Source organism: Suncus etruscus, chromosome 16 (assembly GCF_024139225.1).
Source record: "Suncus etruscus isolate mSunEtr1 chromosome 16, mSunEtr1.pri.cur, whole genome shotgun sequence".
Lineage (NCBI taxonomy): Eukaryota > Metazoa > Chordata > Mammalia > Eulipotyphla > Soricidae > Suncus > Suncus etruscus.
The window spans coordinates 46,131,008-46,151,868 of NC_064863.1; the positions used below are offsets into that span (position 1 = coordinate 46,131,008).

Sequence of the window (20,861 nt, forward strand, 5' to 3'; positions counted from 1 at the left end):
GGAGACCTTATCGCTGAAGTTTTCTGGCATAAGACCAACTCTGGGCTACCATAATATTCTTAAAGGAAGGGACTATTTTCACCTATTTTTCCAACACTTTTACAATATAATACAAGTGCCTGACACTTTAGATTTATCTACCTAAATCTCAATTAGTTCTTATAAAGAATTTCCTTTAATAATTTTTATTTTTTTTTGGGTCACGCTCGGCAGTGCTCAGGGAACCATATGGGATGCTGGGATTCAAACCACCGTCCTTCTGCATCTAAGGCAAACGCCTTACTGCTGTGCTATCTCTCCGGTCCCTCTTTAATAATTTTTAAATCAGTTTATATTTTCTATTTTTAGTGTCTAAGTTGTTAATGATACTAATTTTTTATTAAATACACTATTATTTTATTAAAAAATTAAAAGTATATTGAAAACTCCTATTTTAATGTAAAATACAATTTTGGAGGGCATTCTGAGCCACATCCAGCTGCACTCAGGAGTTACTCCTGGCTCTGTGCTCAGAAATTACTCCTGGCAGGCTCAGGAGATCATATGGGATACCAAGAATTGAACCCGAGTTAGTTGCATGCAAGGCAACGCCCTACTTGCTGATCTATCAGTCTGGCTCCTAAAATATAATTTTTATGGTACAATTAATAAAACAAAAATGTGGTGTTTATTTTTAAGTTTTGGGTTTTTGGGGGCCACACCCAAAGATGTTCAGGGGTACTCCTGGACCTGCATTCAGAAATCATTCCTGGCAGGCTCAGGGGACCATATGGGATGCTGGGGATCAAACCCAGATCTGTCCCGGGTCAGCCACATGCAAGGCAAACACCCTATCACTGTGCTATCACTCCAGCCCAAAATGTGGTATTTTAAGTTATCTAATAAAATTAAAACTTGCAATGCAGTCATTTAATTCTACATATAAATATTTTAAGAAGCTAATTGTTTATATGGAATAACATCATATGGAATGATATCATACATTAATTTAGACATATATGGTTTGCCACAAACTTTGAAAAATATGCGAAAATGCTACAAACATTTAACTTTCCCTAACTTACATTTTAAATATTTAAATTTAAATACTTACATTTTAAATATTCTGGAGTTAATGAATCACTTTCCAGCAGATGGGTAGAAAGTGTTTTATAAACCTCTGAATGCTCCCCCTCTGGGATAAAGTTAAATATACTTTGATCCACAAGATCAGACTGCAAAAGAAGTTTAAAAAATAATTTTCGTGATTCAAGTAACATTTGTTTTATATAACTAGTATTACATTGGTTATATAAATAACAAATCTTAAACATCATATGAGCATATATTTAACTATTATTTATCAAGGAAAACTTACAAATGTTAAATTATAGAGCGCAACTAAAAAATCAAAAGAAAGTAGAAGATCTGAAAAGGTAAAGATTCCCTTTGCCTCTTGTATGTGTCATCAAAGCCACGATCAAAATGACTTGAAAAGTTTCAGATACTGTCAAGATGGATTTCACCAAATTCAAACGTTTAATAATGGACTAAGAGAATTGAGCAGGAAGATCTTTAGCTAAACACGTAATTTTACCATGTTCAAACCTTAGGCAAATTATGGTGGCATACACCTTAAACAAGGACTACGGGTCCAGACCAATAGGGTAGGGCTTATGCTTTATACACGGCAGATCCAGGAGGGAACTGGTTTGATCCTCGGTGTCCCATATGGTCACCCCAAAAGAGGAGTAATTTCTGAATGCATAGCCAGGAGTAACCCCTGAGCATCACCGAATATGGCCCCCAAGCCCCCCTCCCCCCAAAAAGGAGGACTAGTTGCAGGTTAAAGAGATCTAACTCTGGGACTATTTTAACTGTCTTATGTATTCTTTTTTAGTTCATCTTTTCCAAACATCTACTCTGTATCTAACTAGCAACAAATCTTATTTTGATTTTAATAGTTCACACCTGGTAGTACATGGAATTAAGTGTGGGGGTTAGAGACTGAATGTGGGAATAGATACATGCTATGCATATACTATATCCACTTGAACCATATCTCCAGCCTCAAAATATCTCACCTTTAACATAAAGTAACAAAGGCAAGCAATATGTTAAACATTAAAATCATTGTTAAAACTTTTTTGGCTTTAATTATGATTTATCAACCAACAGTAATTTGGCAAGCATCAAGCTTGGCACCAAAGATGAATAAAACAGTTCCTATTCTTTTGTTTTGTTTTGTTTTTGGGTCACACCAGCAGCGCTTAAGGGTTACTCCTGGCTCTACACTCAGAAATCGCTCCTGGCAGGCTCGGGGGTAGTTTGGGATCTGAACTACCGTCCTTCAGCGTCTAAGGCAAAAGCCTTACTGCTGTGCTATCTCTCCGGCCCCAGTTCCTATTCTTAATTACCACTATGGACCATAGAAATAGCTCAAAGTTTGATTTCTGGGACTTATGTTTCTGGAGCATGCAAGGCTAGTTCATGGCATAGTACTGACAGGACTCATTTATATCACCCTACAAACAAAACATTGACCAGGAAATTTCAGTGACTTCATATTTCCTTCCTCATTCAGTTGACTTTATTTGGATTCTCAATATAGTCACAATGCTCTAAGGAATCCTGGGAATGAAGTGGAAGCTCAAGGACACTGGAGATGAGCAAAGAATCAGGGAAATAGAGGGATCTTCCCCGTTTCAATCAAAGTAGTTCCATTTTCATTTCATTTCTTTTTTAAACACTGCGAGCAGCTTGTTTGAAAACAGAGCTCTCCTGTTTAAAAACAAACCAACTTCAGACAATAATAAAAAAAGTTCAATAGAAGGTAGGAAAAGGGTTGTTTTTTGTTTGTTTGTTTGTTTTTTGAGGGGGGGGGATTTGGGTCACACCCAGCAGAGCTCAAGGGCCATTCCTGGCTATGCTCAGAAATCGCTCCTGGAAGGCTCAGGGAACCATACGGAATGCCGGAATTCGAATCACTATCCTTCTGCATGCAAGGCAAATGCCCACCTCCATGCTATCTCTCGGCCCCAATTTTTTTTCACTGCTTTTCATATAGTCAAATAGTCACATTCTTTCTTTTTTGTAGTCTGAGGATTGATTATCCCATGAATGGGGTTATCCTTCCCCTCTTTTCACTTTTATTTGTACCCTCCATTTTTCAAAGACAAATTACATTTTTTACTTTAAAAAAATATTCTCTTAACATCATAATCCACTGTAAAAATAAAACTCATTTAGTGCTTATTACTAAGTATAGTTAACTGCTAAAGTCATTTATAGGAACTAAATCTTTGAAAAATAAATATGTGTTAAATATACTGTTTTCAAATAGTTGTGTTCTTTGTACAGGCATAATGAACAAAATTCTGGAACTTTAATTAAACTTTCATAATTAGTGTTTAACTAAAATTTTATAAGCTGCATTTCTGCATATCACTTTTTTGTTTGTTTGTTTTGGAGCCACACCCAGAGATACTCAGGAGTTAAAAAGGATTCTGCACTCAGAAATTACTCCTACTGGTGCTCAGGGTACAATACAGGGTGCCAAGAATCGAATCTGGGTTAGCTGTGTGCCAGGCAAATGCCTAACCTCTGTAAAATCACTCTGATTCCTCATTATCATATTTTTATAAGATAAAATATACTGGCTTGCTTATATATATTGGTGATATATTTATATCACCAAGTTAAGGAGAGTCAAAAAGAAAAGAATTATTAAAATCTTGATATGGGCACTTCAGCTCTGAACTTCCTTAATTTTCTAACATGGTTGATCATTTTCTCTGTATTATATGACAAATTTAATATACTGTTTCTGGAACACATTTAAGCAAAATAAAAGAATCTTAGGTTATAAAATTTTATAGATTTTTAAACTAAAGGCAGACCTGGATCATTTCCAGCAAGCTGTCATGTTTTGGAGCAAAATTCCATCAATCTTAGGGTGCTGGGGGACTAGGCAGTTCCAGGGATTGAACCTGATTCTTCTCATGAAAACAAGCATTGTAGCCCATTGAGACATCTCTGGCCCTTTATCATTCTGATTAAAAAGGAAACACTAGGACAAAATGTAGGAGAATAAAGGAAGACAAGGGACTCAAGTGGTCACTCTTGGACATACTTACAAAAGATTAATAAAATTGACCCAAGGAAAGTCTTGCTAATAGAGGTTCAAAGATCTCATCCCCATTCTATCTACTGTTCAGAGCTGCTTTTCCTTTATAGAGCTTTAGAAACTTTAAAATTGGCTTTAAGGGCTGGGGATATAGCTCAAGTGGTAGAACACATGCTAAGCAAACCCTGATTTACTTCCCCAGCATGGTCCTGGGAATTGTGCTGAAGAAAACTGAGTACCACGAAATCAGAATGCTGAACCATAAAGCACACTCTGATCAGCACCAGAAGATGCTTCTATTCCCCCAACCCCAGCCCTGCTGGGAGGACACTTTAAAAATAAATAAATAAATGGGCATAAAAGATGAGAGATAACAGTAGTGTTATACTTACTGGTAAATGTTCAAGTAATGAAGTTACACTCTCAGACACATATATTATGCTTCCATCTGTCATGATTGCTAAAAAAAAACCATCAAGAGCCTGAAATTAAACATAATGGTCAGTTAAATGAAAAGAAAAATGTTTACTTCACAGGAGAGATATAAAAATCGAACTAAATGACAAAGAACTCATGGCAATTTCCAGAGCAATTAAAATGATAGCTTTTTCCCTTTTACAGCATCTTGGTATGGTTTTTGTGCATTTTTAAATGGTTGTAGGGGGAAAGATCACTATATATCAGGCAGTTTATAATATACCTTATCATATGCATTATACCTGTGTTTTTAGCACACAAAGGAAAACATCACCACCCTTTTGTATATATTAAAAGTGATGGGGAAAGAAAATCAAAACGAAAAAAAGCAAAAATGGAGGCTAAAGTCAGATTAAGAAACGCCTTAAAAATGAGGCTCAGACATAATGAACACTTAAGAGCAGTCTGGAAGGAAATGGGCTTGAAGGAAAGAGGAACTAAAGGAAATCCCAGTGACCCTTGGAAGAATCAGGGAAGCTATGAAACAAATGAAATCTGAAGCAGAAAAATAAGTCAAGAGTGAAGTCAAGAGACATAATTAAACAATTCTGTACTTATCACTAAATATCACTGAGAATCCCATAGAATTTTTAAGAAATGAGTCTACAAAAAAGAGAAGCATTTTAAAGACAACTCCTTGGGGTGAATTATCAATATCTTAAACCAGTGGTCCTCAAACTATGGCCCGCGGGCCACATATTGTATTTTTATCTGTTTTGTTTCTTCATTGCAAAATAAGATATATGCAGTGTGCATAAGAATTCGTTCATAAGTTTTGTTTTTACTATAGCCAGACCCTCCAATGGTCTGAGGGACAGTGAACTGGCCCCCTGTTTAAAAAGTTTGAGGACCCCTGTCTTAAACTAATGATGAGGAAAATTGCCAGAGGAAAAAAAAAAAACTGCCACCAAGAAAGTCAACTGAGAAGGAACTGACAACATAGACAAAATGCTAAAATTTATATGGAATAATAAAATTTCCTGAATAACCAAAGCAATTCTAAGAAATAGAAAAGATGGGGGGCTTGTCTTTTCCCAACTTGAAATTATAATACAAAGCTATAGTATAATCAGTGTATTACTGAAACAAGGACAGATTCTCACACCAACAGAATAGAATTCAGACACCAGAGACATATGCTCAGGTATATGAGGATTTGCCAGCTAATCTTCAATGAAGAAGTTCGAAAAAGGATGAAGTAAAGCAAGAAAAAATTTAACAACTGTTAGGAAAACTTGTCAGTTGCATGTAAAAATGACTGATTCCTTTCTCAATATGCACAAAGGTCAATCCAAAATCGATTAAATACTTGATATCAAACCCAAATACACAAGTTATATTACAGAAAATACAGGCAGAACTCTTCGTATTCAATCTAGAGGATCTTCAATGATTCAATGTCACTGGTCAAACAAATGAAAGCAAAGATAAATGAGGTTACTCCAAATTAAAAAGCTCCTCCATTACAAAGGAAATAATGGACAAAATAAAGACAGTCTGCAGATATGGAGAATATATATATATATATATGTATATGTGTATATATATATATAAGCACACACATTTACACACATCAACCATTTATCTGACAAGCAGTTAATAAGCAAAATATATGATGCAGCTTTGAAAATGAACAGGAAAATAAAGTCATTTCCATCCAAAACTGAGGGCAAGAGATGAAGAGAAACTTCCTCAAAAAAAGATAGCCATGTATCTTTTAGATAGCCAAAGGTATAGGAAAAAATGCTCTACATCATCACCTGAGAAATGCAAATCAAAGCAACAATAAGGTATCACCTAACATCAGTAAATGACATACATAAAAAAGAACAAAAGCAATCATGTGTGGGTATGATATAGGAGAAAGGCAAAGGTCCAGCAGTATCAGTGACCAACAGAGAACTCCAGATAAACAACTTGTTTAGAGTTGATGTGTTCTGTAATGGCTCTGACAAACCCTTTTTCTTGGCTACCTGTTAATCTAAGTAGTTGTAAGAACTTGTTCTTACAGAATTCTTTAGTACAAAAATCCTTGTTATTTTGTTTCCAAAGCATAGGGTAAAAAAATTGATGCTAAGAATATGTTTTTCTCCTGTGAAGTTTAGTTGCATCATCTCTAAAAACAAGCTAGTATTTACTATGAAGGTTTGCATTTGCTCTCAACATATTTGCTAGAGCTTAGATGTACTTCTGAGAAGAGAAAGAACTGAACTAAAAAATGTGGAATGACATAATATTTTGAGTCTATCAAAATAACATGCATCTTTAATGACATAAACCTGAGTCTTTCTTTTTCTCCATCAAAGCAGACAAAAGCCAAGCAGAGAAAAATTTCCATCAGCCTCTTGACAAAGTCTTAACCCAAGAAAGGAGACAGAGCCTAGGTCTCTTTTCAGTTGAAGAATGTAATTTCCCAAAATGGTAAAAAAAAAAAAAAAAGCCTTGAAGGAGAAAATTAGACATGCAAATGAGAGTAAGACAAAGAAGAAATTCTCATTCCAAGGCTGACATTTATATAGTAGATTCTTTCATCACTATAGAAGACATATGGAAAAGAATTCATTGGCTATAAAATTGAATCCCTACTTTTTATATGTAAAGATACACACACTACATATTGTCGTCTAGGTACCACCAAGAGTAAATCCTGACAACCCCAACTGATCAAAAATCAGGAAAAAATTAAGAGTTGTCTTTCAAAGTATATCTTATTAATATAACTATCACTAATTTTTTTGTTTTGATTTTTCGGGTCACACCTGGTGGCGCTCAGGAGTTACTCCTTGCTCTGCACTCAGAAGTCACTCCTGGCAGGTTCGGGGACCATTTGGGATGCCGGGTTTTGAACAGGGGCCCATCCTTTGCTGGCCAAGTGCAAGGCAAACGCCTTACCACTGTGCTATTGCTCCAGTCCCAATTATCACAAATTTTATGTTGTTTTTTGGTGAATGCCATTAGTGTAGTCTCAGGTACAGAACTTGGTAGTAATAGTATTCTGACTTTTATTGTCTCAAAAAAATCAGATAATATGGAAATCTGACATTTTACAATGGGGTACATTTGCATACAACACACTGATGAATTTTTAGTTGAAGATATACTTTAATGATTTACATTAAGACTTCTCAATATAAATATTGTTTACTACCCTAAAATTAATCACCCCCATGCTTTTTAGGTAAATAACTTTTCAAAAATGCTTCAACATACCTCTAACATTAATTGTGTAAACTCTTCATTACTAAGGAATGTAGGTTTCCAGTCCTGTCGGATTTCACTAGCATCTGACTGTGCGGTGATTTCTGTAACCAGATTATTTGACACTTTAGTTCATACTCCAAGCACTGGGCAGGGCAGGTTGACAAGAGCAGCAGATATAAAATTCCTAAAAGTTTCCTTTTTCTACTTCCACACTAAAGAGAAGATCCACAGAAAATAACATTTATCTAGGTAAGTATCAATGGGTCCTGCATGGTTTGATTAAAAATTGTCAAATAATCCTCCTGGATTTGATATTTTGGAAAATCCACTCTTAATTTTTTGGGGGGAACTTGGGGGTCACACCCGGCAGTGCTCAGGGATTACTCCTGGCTCTATGCTCAGAGATTGCTCCTGGCAGGCTCAGGGGACCATATGGGATGCCGGGATTCGAACCACCGTCCTTCTGTATGCAAGGCAAATGCCCTACAACCATGCTAGCTCTCTGGCCCCCACTCTTACCGTATTTTCCGGCGCATAAGACGACCCCCTAATTTTGCAGTTAAAACATAGGTTTAGGCCTATATTCACTGTATCAGACAGAACGTTCCTGTGCTGCAACTGTATGTACCACAGTGAGCCAATCACAACAAGCAAAGGTTCAAAGGTTATACTGTAGTAGACTTCCTCTCTGACTCTGGCCAATCTGAGTAGGCTTTTTACAGTGTAGATTCGGGTCCAAAACATTGTCTAATTTGCATGCATAAAAAGCCTGCTCTGATTGGCTGAGCAGCCAAGGTGGTCCGAGCAGCCTAGCAGTGATTGGTCCCTTATCATAGGCACCTTTTCTGGCAATTCCCCGGTGGCGTCAGTTAATCTCCCCCACTACATGAACCAAACAACACCCCATCCTCGGACCCTAGCACTGAACCACAAACACGGTTAGCTGGGTTTTGCCAGAAGTGGCTCCCAGATCTCCTGAGTACTGTTTGGGAGCCCCCAAGAAAGAGATTAGGAAACTCTGCAGCCCGATTTCTTTTCTTTGTTTTGTTTTGTTTAGCGGCATATTGAAACATTTTTCGGGATATACTCGGCATATAAGACAATCCCCAATTTTCGGTTGACTTTTTTTGTTTCAAAAGTCATCTTATACGCCGGAAATTACGGTAATTGTTTTCTGGAAACTTTGATATCCTATGCTGCTGGTAGGGCCTTAGTTAGACTTCTTCCTACTTAACAAGCAATCAAATAAGAATCAGAATAAGCAGGTCAGAAATTCTTTATCCTCTTCATTTCCTTACCATTCCAGTGGTAATAGGTAGACAGACTTATGGAGAAAACAGACTTATGGAAGAAAGAATCTAGAAGGTCAGGCAACCTGTTTTTAGGTCCTACCTAATGTCAAACAGAAAGATTCCTCCCAATTTGAATTTTGTCTCAATTAAGGAAACTAAATTATGATTTAACAAAACCTTAATTATCCCAGAGTGATTGTGCTTAGTAAGTGACTGATCAAATATCCACAAATTTCCTTGTTGGGGACATATTTAATACCATTAGAGTTTAATTTTCTACATATTTCTAACAGATTTAAAGATAGCAACTTAGGAATTATGAAATTTGAACTATGTATGAAATCAATACCTTTATTTTTAATGTGCACTTGAAAACAAATAGACAAAATAAAAATATATATGCCAGTTAATGTTGTACAAGATATATTTTACTTTGTAGTGTGAAGTATGCATTAAGCTTATGTTGATTTTTTATTTAAAGTTTTATCAATACACATCAAGTTAAATTATCACTCCAAGTTTAGCTTATTAGAAATATCTACACTAGAATATGAAAAGTAAGTATAGCTAGCTATAATTGAGAAAATAGACATGCTTTACAAATTCACATAAATGACACACATTCAGAAAAAAAGGATTTAATCTATAAGCAAACCTCATGAAGTTTAGTAAATGGGCTTCTAATAAATATGAAAAATAAAAATTCCCTTTTAGAGACCAAAATAATGATATAGAGCGGGTAGGCCATTAGCCTTGAACATGGCTGACCCCAGTTCAATTACTGGCATGCCATATGGTCCTCCAAGCCTGCCAGGAGTAATTTCTGGAAGCAGAGCCAGGAGTAACCCCTGAACACCACCAGGAGTGACCCCAAAACAAAAATAAAGTAAATTTCTTTCAATGGATGTTATAAAATTTTATGAGAACTATGCTCATTGTTAAAAATAAGAATTTACGGGGCCGGAGAGATAGCATGGAGGTAAGGCGTTTGCCTTTCATGCAGGAGGTCATCGGTTCGAATCCCGGCGTCCCATATGGTCCCCCGTGCCTGCCAGGAACAATTTCTGAGCCTGGAGCCAGGAATAATCCCTGAGCACTGCCAGGTGTGACCCAAAAACCACAAAAAAAAAAAAAAAAAAAAAAAAAAAGAATTTACTTAATGCCAAAATTAATCTTTCGTCACAGGGAAATTGTCAGAGAAACAAATGCATAGTTACTTTGTATTTAACAATCATTTACTTAATGGAAGTACTAAGCATCATACCTAACAATAACTATTGTAGTTATTGAAAATACAGTCCTGTTGAGGTAAAATATAATCACAATGGTGGCAATAAAAAATAAATGCAAGCAATACTGACATGCTTTTAGATAAAGCAACAAATTCTGGCATGGTATCTCTGATAAAGAAGTAAGGAAGATAAATATGCAGAGCAGAGGGATAGTTCAAACAGCTAAAAATACCAGGCAGAACTCTCCTCTCTGCAGAACAAAATTGGCATGGTAGCCCCTGAGCATGACGAATATGCCACCATGCTGAAAACCAAAAAAACATTCCAAAGTTTTCAGGGTTTTGTCCTGAAGAAGTGAAAGGATTGTAGTGTAAAATTTTAAAAGACAGCTAGAGTAACAGAAGAACAGGTAGCACGTTTGCCTGGAACTTAGCTCACCCGATTTGACCTCCTGTACCATGTATAGTACCCTGAGCCCACCAGTAGTGATCTCTAAGTGAAAAGTACTCTTCCCAACCCCCCAAAAAATTGAATACAGAGAAATGAAAGAGGTGACCTGATAGTAAGAAAATAAATTTAGTTTTTGAGGTATAAAAATGATCTGGATGTTCTCTAGAAACCACAGATGGAAAAGTTTGTATTTAAACATACAGATAAAGAGAGTTCATAAGGCTAAGTCCTAGGTTCAATCCATATCACCGTATAGTTTCCTGAACATTGTCTTGAGTAATTCATAAGTATTGAGTCTGAAGTAACTCCTAGCCCACCAATGGATATAGACTCAAGACAGAACAAACCAAAGAAACAAGTCTACAAAACAAAACCACCCATAAAAACAGATTTAGTGGTTTAATAGAGAGGAAGTAATAGCTCGCACTATAGATGCAACAAAAGGGAAGTGTACAAAAGCATAGAAAATGTATGATTTAGCAAATGAAAAATTAAGCAGAAAGAAATTAGTTTGAGAAATTAAGAGAGGACTGGAGAAATAGCACAGCAGTAGGACGTTTGCCTTGCAAGCAGCTGACCCAGGACCAACAGTGGTTAGAATCCTGACATCCCATAAGGTCCCCCGTGCCAGCCAGGAGTAACCCCTGAGCGCTGCTGTGTGTGGCCCCAAAACCAAAAACCAAAAAGATAAATGAAGAGAAAGCTGAATGAAGTAGAGTGATAACATAAGCCAAACAAAGGGAAAAGGAAGCCAACAGAAAATAGATTAAAATTTCCACTCTTGAGGGCCAGAGAGACAGTACAGTGGGTATGGTACTTGTCTTGCATGTAGCTGACTCAGGTGAGATCCTTGGTATCCCATATGGTGCTCCAAGCACTAACAAGAGAAATTTACTGAGGGCAGACCCAGGAGTAAGTCCTGAATGTAGCCTTAAAACAAAACAAAACAAAACAAAACAAATTTCCTCTGCTTCAAAGATAAAGATGAGACATCAGGAAAAAAAAATTGCTTCACTGGTGGCAGAGAGGGTGGGGGCAATAGTATTTATGAAATCAACAGAAATAATTTTCAAAGAAAAGTGAATCATAAATTAGGCTGCTGACACCATTATTAAGGTCAGTTAGGAAGAAATAAACAAAACCCTAGTTAGAAATTCCCAAGAATTTCTTTACTCAAGAATTTAAAATTTTTGTAGTTTCATTTTTTCTGATAAAAGAAATGTTCTTTTACCTTTTACAAGTTTTTCATCTATTATCTGTTACCAAAACACATGACATACTTTCTATTTTCACAATTCATTTAGTAATTTTTCTCAATTAAGAAATAATCACGGGGCTGTAGAGATAGCATGGAGGTAGGGCATTTACCTTGCATACAGAAGAACAGTGGTTCGAATCCCGGCATCCCATATGGTCCCGTGCCTGCCAGGGGCGATTTCTGAGCATAGAGCCAGGAGTAATATGTGTGTGTGTGTGACCCCCCAAAAGAAATAATCACATGTGTGTGTGTGTGTGTGTGTGTGTGTGTGTGTTTGTAGCAATGGAGCAAGCAGTAGGGCATTTGCCTTGCACACGCTAACCTAGGATGGATCGTGGTTCAATCCCCTGGTATCCCAATGATCCCCCAAGCCAGGAGTGATTTCTGAGGGCATAGCCAGGAGTATCCCGAGCATCACCGAATGTGGGCCAAAAACAAAAACAACAAAAAAAAGAAATAATTTTAAAACTAAAATACTATTTTACTAGGCAAACTCTGAAACAATCTTTTCAAATATTATATAATGGGTGAAGAATGTAGGTCAGTGTCAGAGTTTGATCCTTGGCACCACAATAAATATATTTAATTAGATATGACAGATAAAGCCTGCATGATTTGGCTTTTGTCATTCACATTTGACCCTATTTTCCACTTAAATTATGCTCCAATTGTCCCTGTTTAACAGCTTCTGTAAATACACGTAATTTTCTCTGTGTGACATGTGTTAAGTGAAAATCTGTCATTAAAAAAAATGTTTTACAAAGAATCACAGAGAATTTTTCAGAAAAACATTTTACAAAGTTAACATTCCATTTACCTTTATGTCTTCGTAAAAAATCAATGCTCTTCTGCAGAACAGTAGATTTGTCCATCTTTCTAGCATTACCAGGTAGCATGGATCCCAGTTCTTTAATGAGAACATTAAACTGATCTCTACGCTTCTTTTCAGATTTGTTTCTAGATACTCTAGTGAAGTGAGAAATAAAAAAGCAGTTTTTAAGCAATCCATTTAGTTACACACACAATTCAGTATAATACTCAATTTGGCACACAATACAAGAAGTTTACTGAAAAAGTGGAAATATTTATCTCCTAGGTTACCAATAATAATAAACTTGGGCACACTTTGCTTCTTAATTTAAATACATTTGTATGTGTAAGCATCTGGTATACATATTCTTACAGAAATCACAATAAGGCAAAAAGAACTATATTTTATCTCAAGTTCTATTTAATCAATTTTTTACCATGACTTTTATTTTTCTCAAAAGTTCACTATGAATAATACTGAGATGCATTATGAGAAAGTACCAATAATGCACAGAAACTATGAAAAACTATTAAACAGGAGGTTATTCATTTCCTGAAAGATTTGTTTGTTTTCTTTTGGGTGGCCACACCCAGTTGTACATAGGTGCTACTCATGGCTTTGCAGTCAGGAATCACTTCGGGTGGACTCAGAGAACCATATGGGATAGAACCCAGGTCAGCTACAAGCTGAATAAACAAACAAACGCCCTGGCAACCTCCTGCAAGATTTTATATTTTGGGGGGAGGGGTCACATCCAGCAGTGCTCAGGAGTTACTCCTGGCTCTGCACTCAGAAACTGCTCCTAGCAGGCTCAGGGGACCATATGGGATACTGGGAATTTAAGGGTTTGTTGGGTGTTGGCCACGTGCAAGGCAAACACCCTATTGCTGTGCTATGGCTCTGGCCCCTTCCCTCCCGCAAGTTTTAAATCCCAAACGAAAAGTATGGCTCAGTGGTAGAGTATGTGCTTTTTGCATGTAAGAGGCCATACCGGGCAGTGCTCACGGCTTACTCTTGGCTCTGCATTCAGGAATCACTCCTGGTGTGGATTGGAAGATCATAAGGGATACAGTGAGAATCAAACCAGGTCAGCTGTGTACAAGGCAAATGTCCTATCTGTTGTACTATTGCTATGCTCTCCCCAATGTGCTTTTTATGTTCAAGTGTATTCGTGCTGGGAATAACATGGGTAATAATAAATATTGAAAAGTCACGGAAAGGTATTTAGTAAAGAAATGGAACAAATAAAACTGCTTATGAGTAATACAATTGTATGTAATATACAGTTTTATTGACATATTATATAATTATATTTATAATATATATTATATATAACATATATTATAATACAATTATAATGTATATAATAATATTATATTGACATATAATCTTTAAGGATTATATGATTTAATTCTGACAAATCACCTTATTACTCTTCTCCAAAAAAATTCATTTTGGTATTTGGGCAACACCCAGTGATATGCAGGGGTTACTCCTGGCTATGCACTCAAAAACTGCTCCTGGCTTGGGGGATCACATGGGGAATTCTACCGGGGAATCAAACCGCGTTCTGTCCTAGGTCAGCCGTGTGCAAGGCAAAAGCCCTACCGCTGAACCACCGCTTCGGCCCCATCACCATTATTTGTTTCATTCCCACATCCATTTAATGGTACCTCTTCAATCACTCCTTCTTTCATTGCTTTCCTTTCTACTGTTGAACAGAGTATGTCAAAGGACTTATGGGTCAACTGTATAAGACTTCCTAATATTTAAAAGCTAGAACAATTTAAGTAAAAAAGAGGGAAGAAACCCTCTAACCAATTACAAAGAAACAGACTATAATCTGAAGTTTCAATAAATACATGTAAATCTGCTTAATGTAGGAAGGTAACTTTTAGAGAATAAAGTTGTGTACTTACAATGGTGAATCAGGCAAATCCTATCTTAATCAAGCGATGAAATCTTGGTTTGCCCTGTAATTATCACCTATACATTACATACTCATGACATATACTCATGAAAAGATAAGAGGATTACTGTACTAAATTTTTAATCTCTATTCTGATATTCTCAGTCTTTCTTCCTTGTTAGGACTTTAAGGCAGAGAGCTTTCATAAATTTATTATAACTGATTTTTTACTATTGCATTTATTCATTTACAGTTTTACAACTTAAATTGAGATACCTTTTTGCTTTGTCTTTGTCATCTTCTTCCACCAACCCATCAAAAATACTACCATCATCTCTAAAAGAGAAAAAGAAGTTGATAGAGAAAATAAGAGCAGACTCACTAAGCAGCAATAATCCTAATGACATCTGAATCAGGTTACTTCTATCCTAGAATTTGTGGAATTAATGGATTGCACAAAATCAAATTCAAAATGGTTTCTTAAAACAGTAAGTTGGGCTATGTTTAATTATATTATATATTTCATTACATATGTGAGTTTTAAAGCTCCTACCAACTATATCAAGTAATAATAATATAATTGGCAAGAATTTTAAATGTAATGAGAAGTTAAATTATTTAAAACATTTAAGAACCAGTGAAAGCCAGAGCATTTGCTATTTTAATATCACTCAACCATCATAATATTTAACAAAGTATGTTTACTACTAATTTTAGTGTGTACTAGATAAATATTCAATTGTATTAAATATTTTAACATACTTACATTACATATTCCCATTATTTATACTTAATTTGAAGGGCCATAAAGATATACACCAGGTAGGGCAGGCACTTGCTTTGCAAGCAGCTGTTCCAGGTTTGATCCCTGGCACCCAATATGGTCTGAGCCCCACCAGAAGAGATCCTTTATGGAGGATATTATGCTGATTGAAATAAGTCAGAGGGAATGGACAGACATAGAATGATCATACTTATTTGTGGGATATAAAAGAAAAGATAGTGGTAATAATATCCAAAGACAATAGAAACCAGGAGGACGGGTCCATGGTAGAATGCTTGCCACAGGGTAGTGCAATTAGGGTTGAGAAGAAACCACTATGACAATGATAGTTGGAAATGGTCACTCTGGACAATAATTGGGTGCTAATAGGAGATAAAGTGATATGCATGATAACCCTTCAATAATAATATTGCAAATCACAATGTCTCAAAGAAAAAATAAAGAGAGGGAGAGGGGAGGTGAGAGAGAGAAAAAGAGGGTGAGAGAGAGAGAGAGAGAGAGAGAGGGTGAGAGAGAGAGAGAGAGAGAGAGAGAGAGAGAGAGAGAGAGAGAGAGAGAATTTCTGTCAGAGAGGCAGGCAAGGAAGAGGGCGGGAGGGAAACTGGTAATGTGCACTGGTGAAGGGTGTTGGATACTGTATGAGTGAAACTCGATCATATGGGGCTGGGAAGGTGGTGCTAGAGGTAAGGTGTCTGCCTTGCAAGGGCTAGCTTAGGACGGACCGAGGTTCGATCCCCCAGCGTCCCATATGGTCCCCCCAAGCCAGGGGCGATTTCTGAGCGCATAGCCAGGAGTAACCCCTGAGCATCAAACGGGTGTGGCCCAAAAACCAAAAAAAAAAAAAAAAAAAAAAAAAGAAAGAAACTCGATCATAAACAACTCTGAAACCACATGTCTCATTAAAAGAATTTATTAGTATTAAAAAAAGGAAGTGATCTGAGTGCAGAACTAGGGGTAAGTCCTGAGTATACCTGGGTATGGGCCCAAAACCAATTAATAAAAAAGAAATATACTTATTTTTTTTTTACAGCTATTAACACTCTTGTGCTAGAATCTGTTTTGTAAATAGTTACATCATAGTGTAGTTCACAGAAGGTCTTGCTCTTGACTTTATTTTCAGTAGAAAAAAAATAAAGTTTTATTATTTTAAAAATAGAGGTAGTTTTGTACTGGCTGGTCACTGGCTAGTCAGGGAAGAAGTGAAGCGGGGATTTAGAAGCTAAGACCTAAATGAGAAGATGGGGATGATCAAGGGAAGGTCTAGAAAAAAAGCAATTTAACAGATGAAAAGTACTAGTAGTTGACCTAAGGGCAATATTCCAAGTGATTTCTGAGTGTTATACAAATTCACAATTTTCTTCTTAAACCATAGTTTTCACTGGCTATAAGGTCAAGAAAGTACTTGCTGGAGTCACTACTAATATTATATGCAACTGTTAAATCCTGGTGGTCACGCATGAAAGAATTGATAACTATGCAAGTCTGCAAGCATATGCATTTTATTGAAGAGAGCTCTTATCACTTATATTAGGAAATAACAAATTCATCAAGAACCACTGATTTATGATTAAACATATATCATCTATAGATCTCATGCTGCTTGAAATGGGAGGTGGCAATCACTCAGAAACACAATACCAAGCCATATCTAATTGTGCAGCATCTTTTCTTATGAAATCACACGCAGATTCCACCTTGACTGTGGAATGATAGTGCTACAAAACAGATCTCAAGGGAAATTTTCTGCCCTTTAGAAGGTCTTAAAATTCTGGTAGAGTGGGGCCGGTGAGGTGGTGCTAGAGGTAAGGTGTCTGCCTTGCAGGCCCTAGCCAAGGAAAGACCGTGGTTCGATCCCCCAGAGTCCCACATGGTCCCAAGCCAGGGGCAATTTCTGAGCACTTAGCCAGGAGTAATCGCTGAGTATCAAACGGGTGTGGCACAAAAAAACAAAAACAAAAAAATTCTGGTAGAGTATACATTCCCACTGTTTATCTCATAAGAAAGGAAGGACTGTGCCAAGATTTCAAGTTACTTTTGTGAAAAATTTCAATTTCAAAGGTCTTAAAATACAAGTTCACTAAAGGGAAATCATAGGACAGTGGTAAAATAAAAAGTACAAGGAGTTTAGTATAAGATCAACATAGATCTCACTCACCAGTACTAAACATAGTTGCCTTTCAAACCTGTAGTTTCCATTTCTATAAATTTCATTTAATTGTTCTAAGATTGATTTTTTTTTCGCTTTTGGGCCACACTCTGTAATGCTCAGGGTTACTCCTGGCTATGCGCTCAGAAATAGCTCATGGCTTGGGGGACCATATGGGACACCTGGGGATCAAACCGCGGTCCGTCCTTGGTTTAGGGTAATGTGACATATAAAAAGGCTAATCTATACATTATCTGTCAATATTTTATTTTGTCTGTTTGTTTTTTTGGGTCACACCCTGCGGCGCTCATGGGTTACTCCTGGCTCTGCACTCAGAAATAGCTCCTGGTAGGCTTGGGGGATCATATGGGATGCTGGGAATTGAACCAGCATCATGTTGGCTGTGTACAAGGCAAAAGCTCTGCTGCTATGCTATTATTGCGGCCCCTATCTGTTAATATTTTAAACAGTTGCTGCATTTCACCAAATGTAAGACACCACTGATTATAAAAGTTGCTTTATGTGTCACTAAAGAAAAAAATGTTACCAGTAAAAGAATGTTACAAGAGAAGTATTGACATAAACCCCATTGTCAGAGGTGTTAAAATTTTTAACATTTAAAACTTAACATTTAAACACTTAAAATTGTTAAAATTTAAAAACATTGTTAAAAATGTTAAAAACTGTTAAAATTTTTTTTTTTTTTGGTTTTTGGGCCACACCCTGTGACGCTCAGGGGTTACTCCTGGCTATGTGCTCAGAAGTTGCTCCTGGCTTCTTGGGGGACCATATGGGACGCCGGGGGATCGAACCGCGGTCCGTCCTAGGCTAGCGCAGGCAAGGCAGGCACCTTACCTCCAGCGCCACCGCCCGGCCCCAAAACTGTTAAAATTTTAAAATGAGATTTTAAATGCCTTAAAAAGAAACATATGGTTAATTTTTTTTACCAAGAGTAATTATAACTAATAATATTATAAATATCGTTCACTCTTAAGCAAATACTTAATGTTTGAATGTATACAAGTTAGAAATAACAGATAAGAAAAAGATAAAGAGATAGGGAAGAAAAGATTACGTAAGATGCCAGGGAAATATTCTCACAATCTCTTCTATAGCAATTTTAACAAAATCAATTTTAACAAGACTTTCTGAAAGATTAGAAAGCAAAATTTAGACAAAAATTATACCTTGTGACTTAGTTTAAATTAATAGATTTTTAATAGAACAGAATTTTATTCTATGTACTCATAAAAATGGATTATAGGAATTATATGTAAGTGTCAATTCACTTTATCACACTGATGTAGAATATGTTCTTGGTAAATTTTTAAAACACTTTAATATTTATTAAACATAAAAATATAAACATACCTGTCAACAATTGAGCTCATTTTACTACAGCTTACGGTAAACAACATAACATACTACGTTTTCTTCTTGTGGTAGACATTTGTACTTCTCCTTAGGTGGAAAGAAAAATAAAAAGCTATTAAGTTTTCTAAAAGCATAGTAATCTTGATTCAAAGTGTTTTTGTTTGCATTGAACAGGAACATTATTTATAAACAAATATCTTTAGCACATTTGAAGCCTTTTCTCATTAAAAATTAAAACACTGAAAATAGTTTTCAAAATTCATTTTCTACTATAAAAATTTAAAGTCCCTCTTAATATTTGGTACATATTAAACTACTAACAGTTAATAGGCTGTAATAACACTATTTGGTAATGAACATTATCTTGAAAACCTAGTTGTTATTGGGCAGTGTGAAGTTCAAGAGAATACTTGAGGATATAAAGACATTCCATATGGCCCAAAATCTGTAACTGACAAAGAAGACAGACATTAAATAATTACAATAAACTGAATAATGGAAGTATTTTAAGGGGGAGAAGATTATTTGATAGCAATAGGTCAGTCAGGTAGTCTAGATTCTTCATTCTAAAAACCTGATCCAGAGAGTAATACCAGCATCCTTTTAAATCAGGTTAAAATATGTAATAGGTGTTATCCTACTAAGAATCTACTTTTTAATGTGATTTACATGCATTTAAATTTGAGAAATAATAGACTAAAGGAATAAGAGGTAGTAGTTGAAAAAAATTCTAAGAATTTTTAGAGTATAAGAACAGAATCTGCAAGTACATGGGCCTTTGTGAGACATTTAAGACTTAGCCTTATCTGTTTATTCCCTGTTGGGAGTGTTATATTGATGGTGTTACTGGGAGAAATGAGAATTGCTTCTGATAGTGCTTAGAGGACCATGTGGTGCTGAGGATCTAAGCAGGGCATGTCTTAACCTTGCTACTGTCTCTCTCATCCAAAGGTCTAATGTTTTCTTTAGAGAAAATATCTAAGTGCATTACAACTTCAAGTTTTAACTATTAGAGCATACAGGAGTGGTAGAATAGTGAAGGTAAGCCAAAGGAAGTTTCATACCCACAATGAAGGAATTACAATGTGCTGCTTTAATCTGCTTAATGATTCTAAAAACTGGCTCTATTTTATAGTTTTTATAAAAGCAAGGCAGGTTTTATTCATACAAGACAATCTATCCAACTGGTATAAATTAAATATCGAATGAGCACTTTAATTCTAGCAGACATCCTAACAACAGTTTTGAGGCATTAAAAATTCACTTTTGGGGGCTGGAATAGGTAGGGCATTTGTTTTATATGCAGCTGATGTGGTTCAATCCTTAGCATCCTGGATGGTCCCCGAAACACAGCCAGGAATGATTCCCGAGTGTAGAGCCAGGAAGGAGTAATCCCTGAGCACAGGTGGGACCCCAAAACCAAAATAAATCTTTTTCACTTTATTGTATTTTTATTTAAACTTTTAATAATAGTGTATAACAATGTATGACTCTAAGGAAATTAAAGGTAACCCAAAACCATGAAATTCTAAAATAACTTCCCCTTGTTTTCAAATGTAAATGCATGACTGGGAAAGGGAATAACCTAGATAAAAAGATTCTGCAGCACAGCTCAAGCAGTTTTAGGACTGCAGAAGTGGGATTGAGAAAAGCGAAGAGTTTTGAAAGAAAAGGTGTGGCAAAATCAGGAGACAGGATATAAGCAGGATATGATATTGAGTTTAAGTATCTGGTTCAGCACACAAAATTACAGAATTTTTGAGTTAGAAAGATCATCTAAGTACAACTCTCATCCGACAGACATGCTTATCATGGAATAAGT

At 36.2% G+C, this 20,861-nt stretch overlaps 1 protein-coding gene across 2 annotated transcripts in view; it reads right to left on the bottom strand.

Moving 5' to 3' along the window:
• The window catches only part of CLOCK (clock circadian regulator), a 51,988-nt gene extending 32,859 nt beyond the window's left edge, over nucleotides 1-19,129 (bottom strand). For both annotated transcript variants that reach the window (XM_049789943.1, XM_049789944.1), the window contains exons 1-6: nucleotides 19,037-19,129; nucleotides 15,012-15,071; nucleotides 12,833-12,981; nucleotides 7,793-7,884; nucleotides 4,498-4,587; nucleotides 1,094-1,214 (exon numbers count right to left, since the gene is read on the bottom strand). In XM_049789943.1, the coding sequence (XP_049645900.1) occupies nucleotides 1,094-1,214; nucleotides 4,498-4,587; nucleotides 7,793-7,884; nucleotides 12,833-12,981; nucleotides 15,012-15,071; nucleotides 19,037-19,083 (559 nt within the window). In that variant the 5' untranslated portion in view covers nucleotides 19,084-19,129. The remainder of the gene's footprint in view (nucleotides 1-1,093; nucleotides 1,215-4,497; nucleotides 4,588-7,792; nucleotides 7,885-12,832; nucleotides 12,982-15,011; nucleotides 15,072-19,036) is intronic.
• Between the last annotated feature and the right edge of the window lie 1,732 nt (nucleotides 19,130-20,861).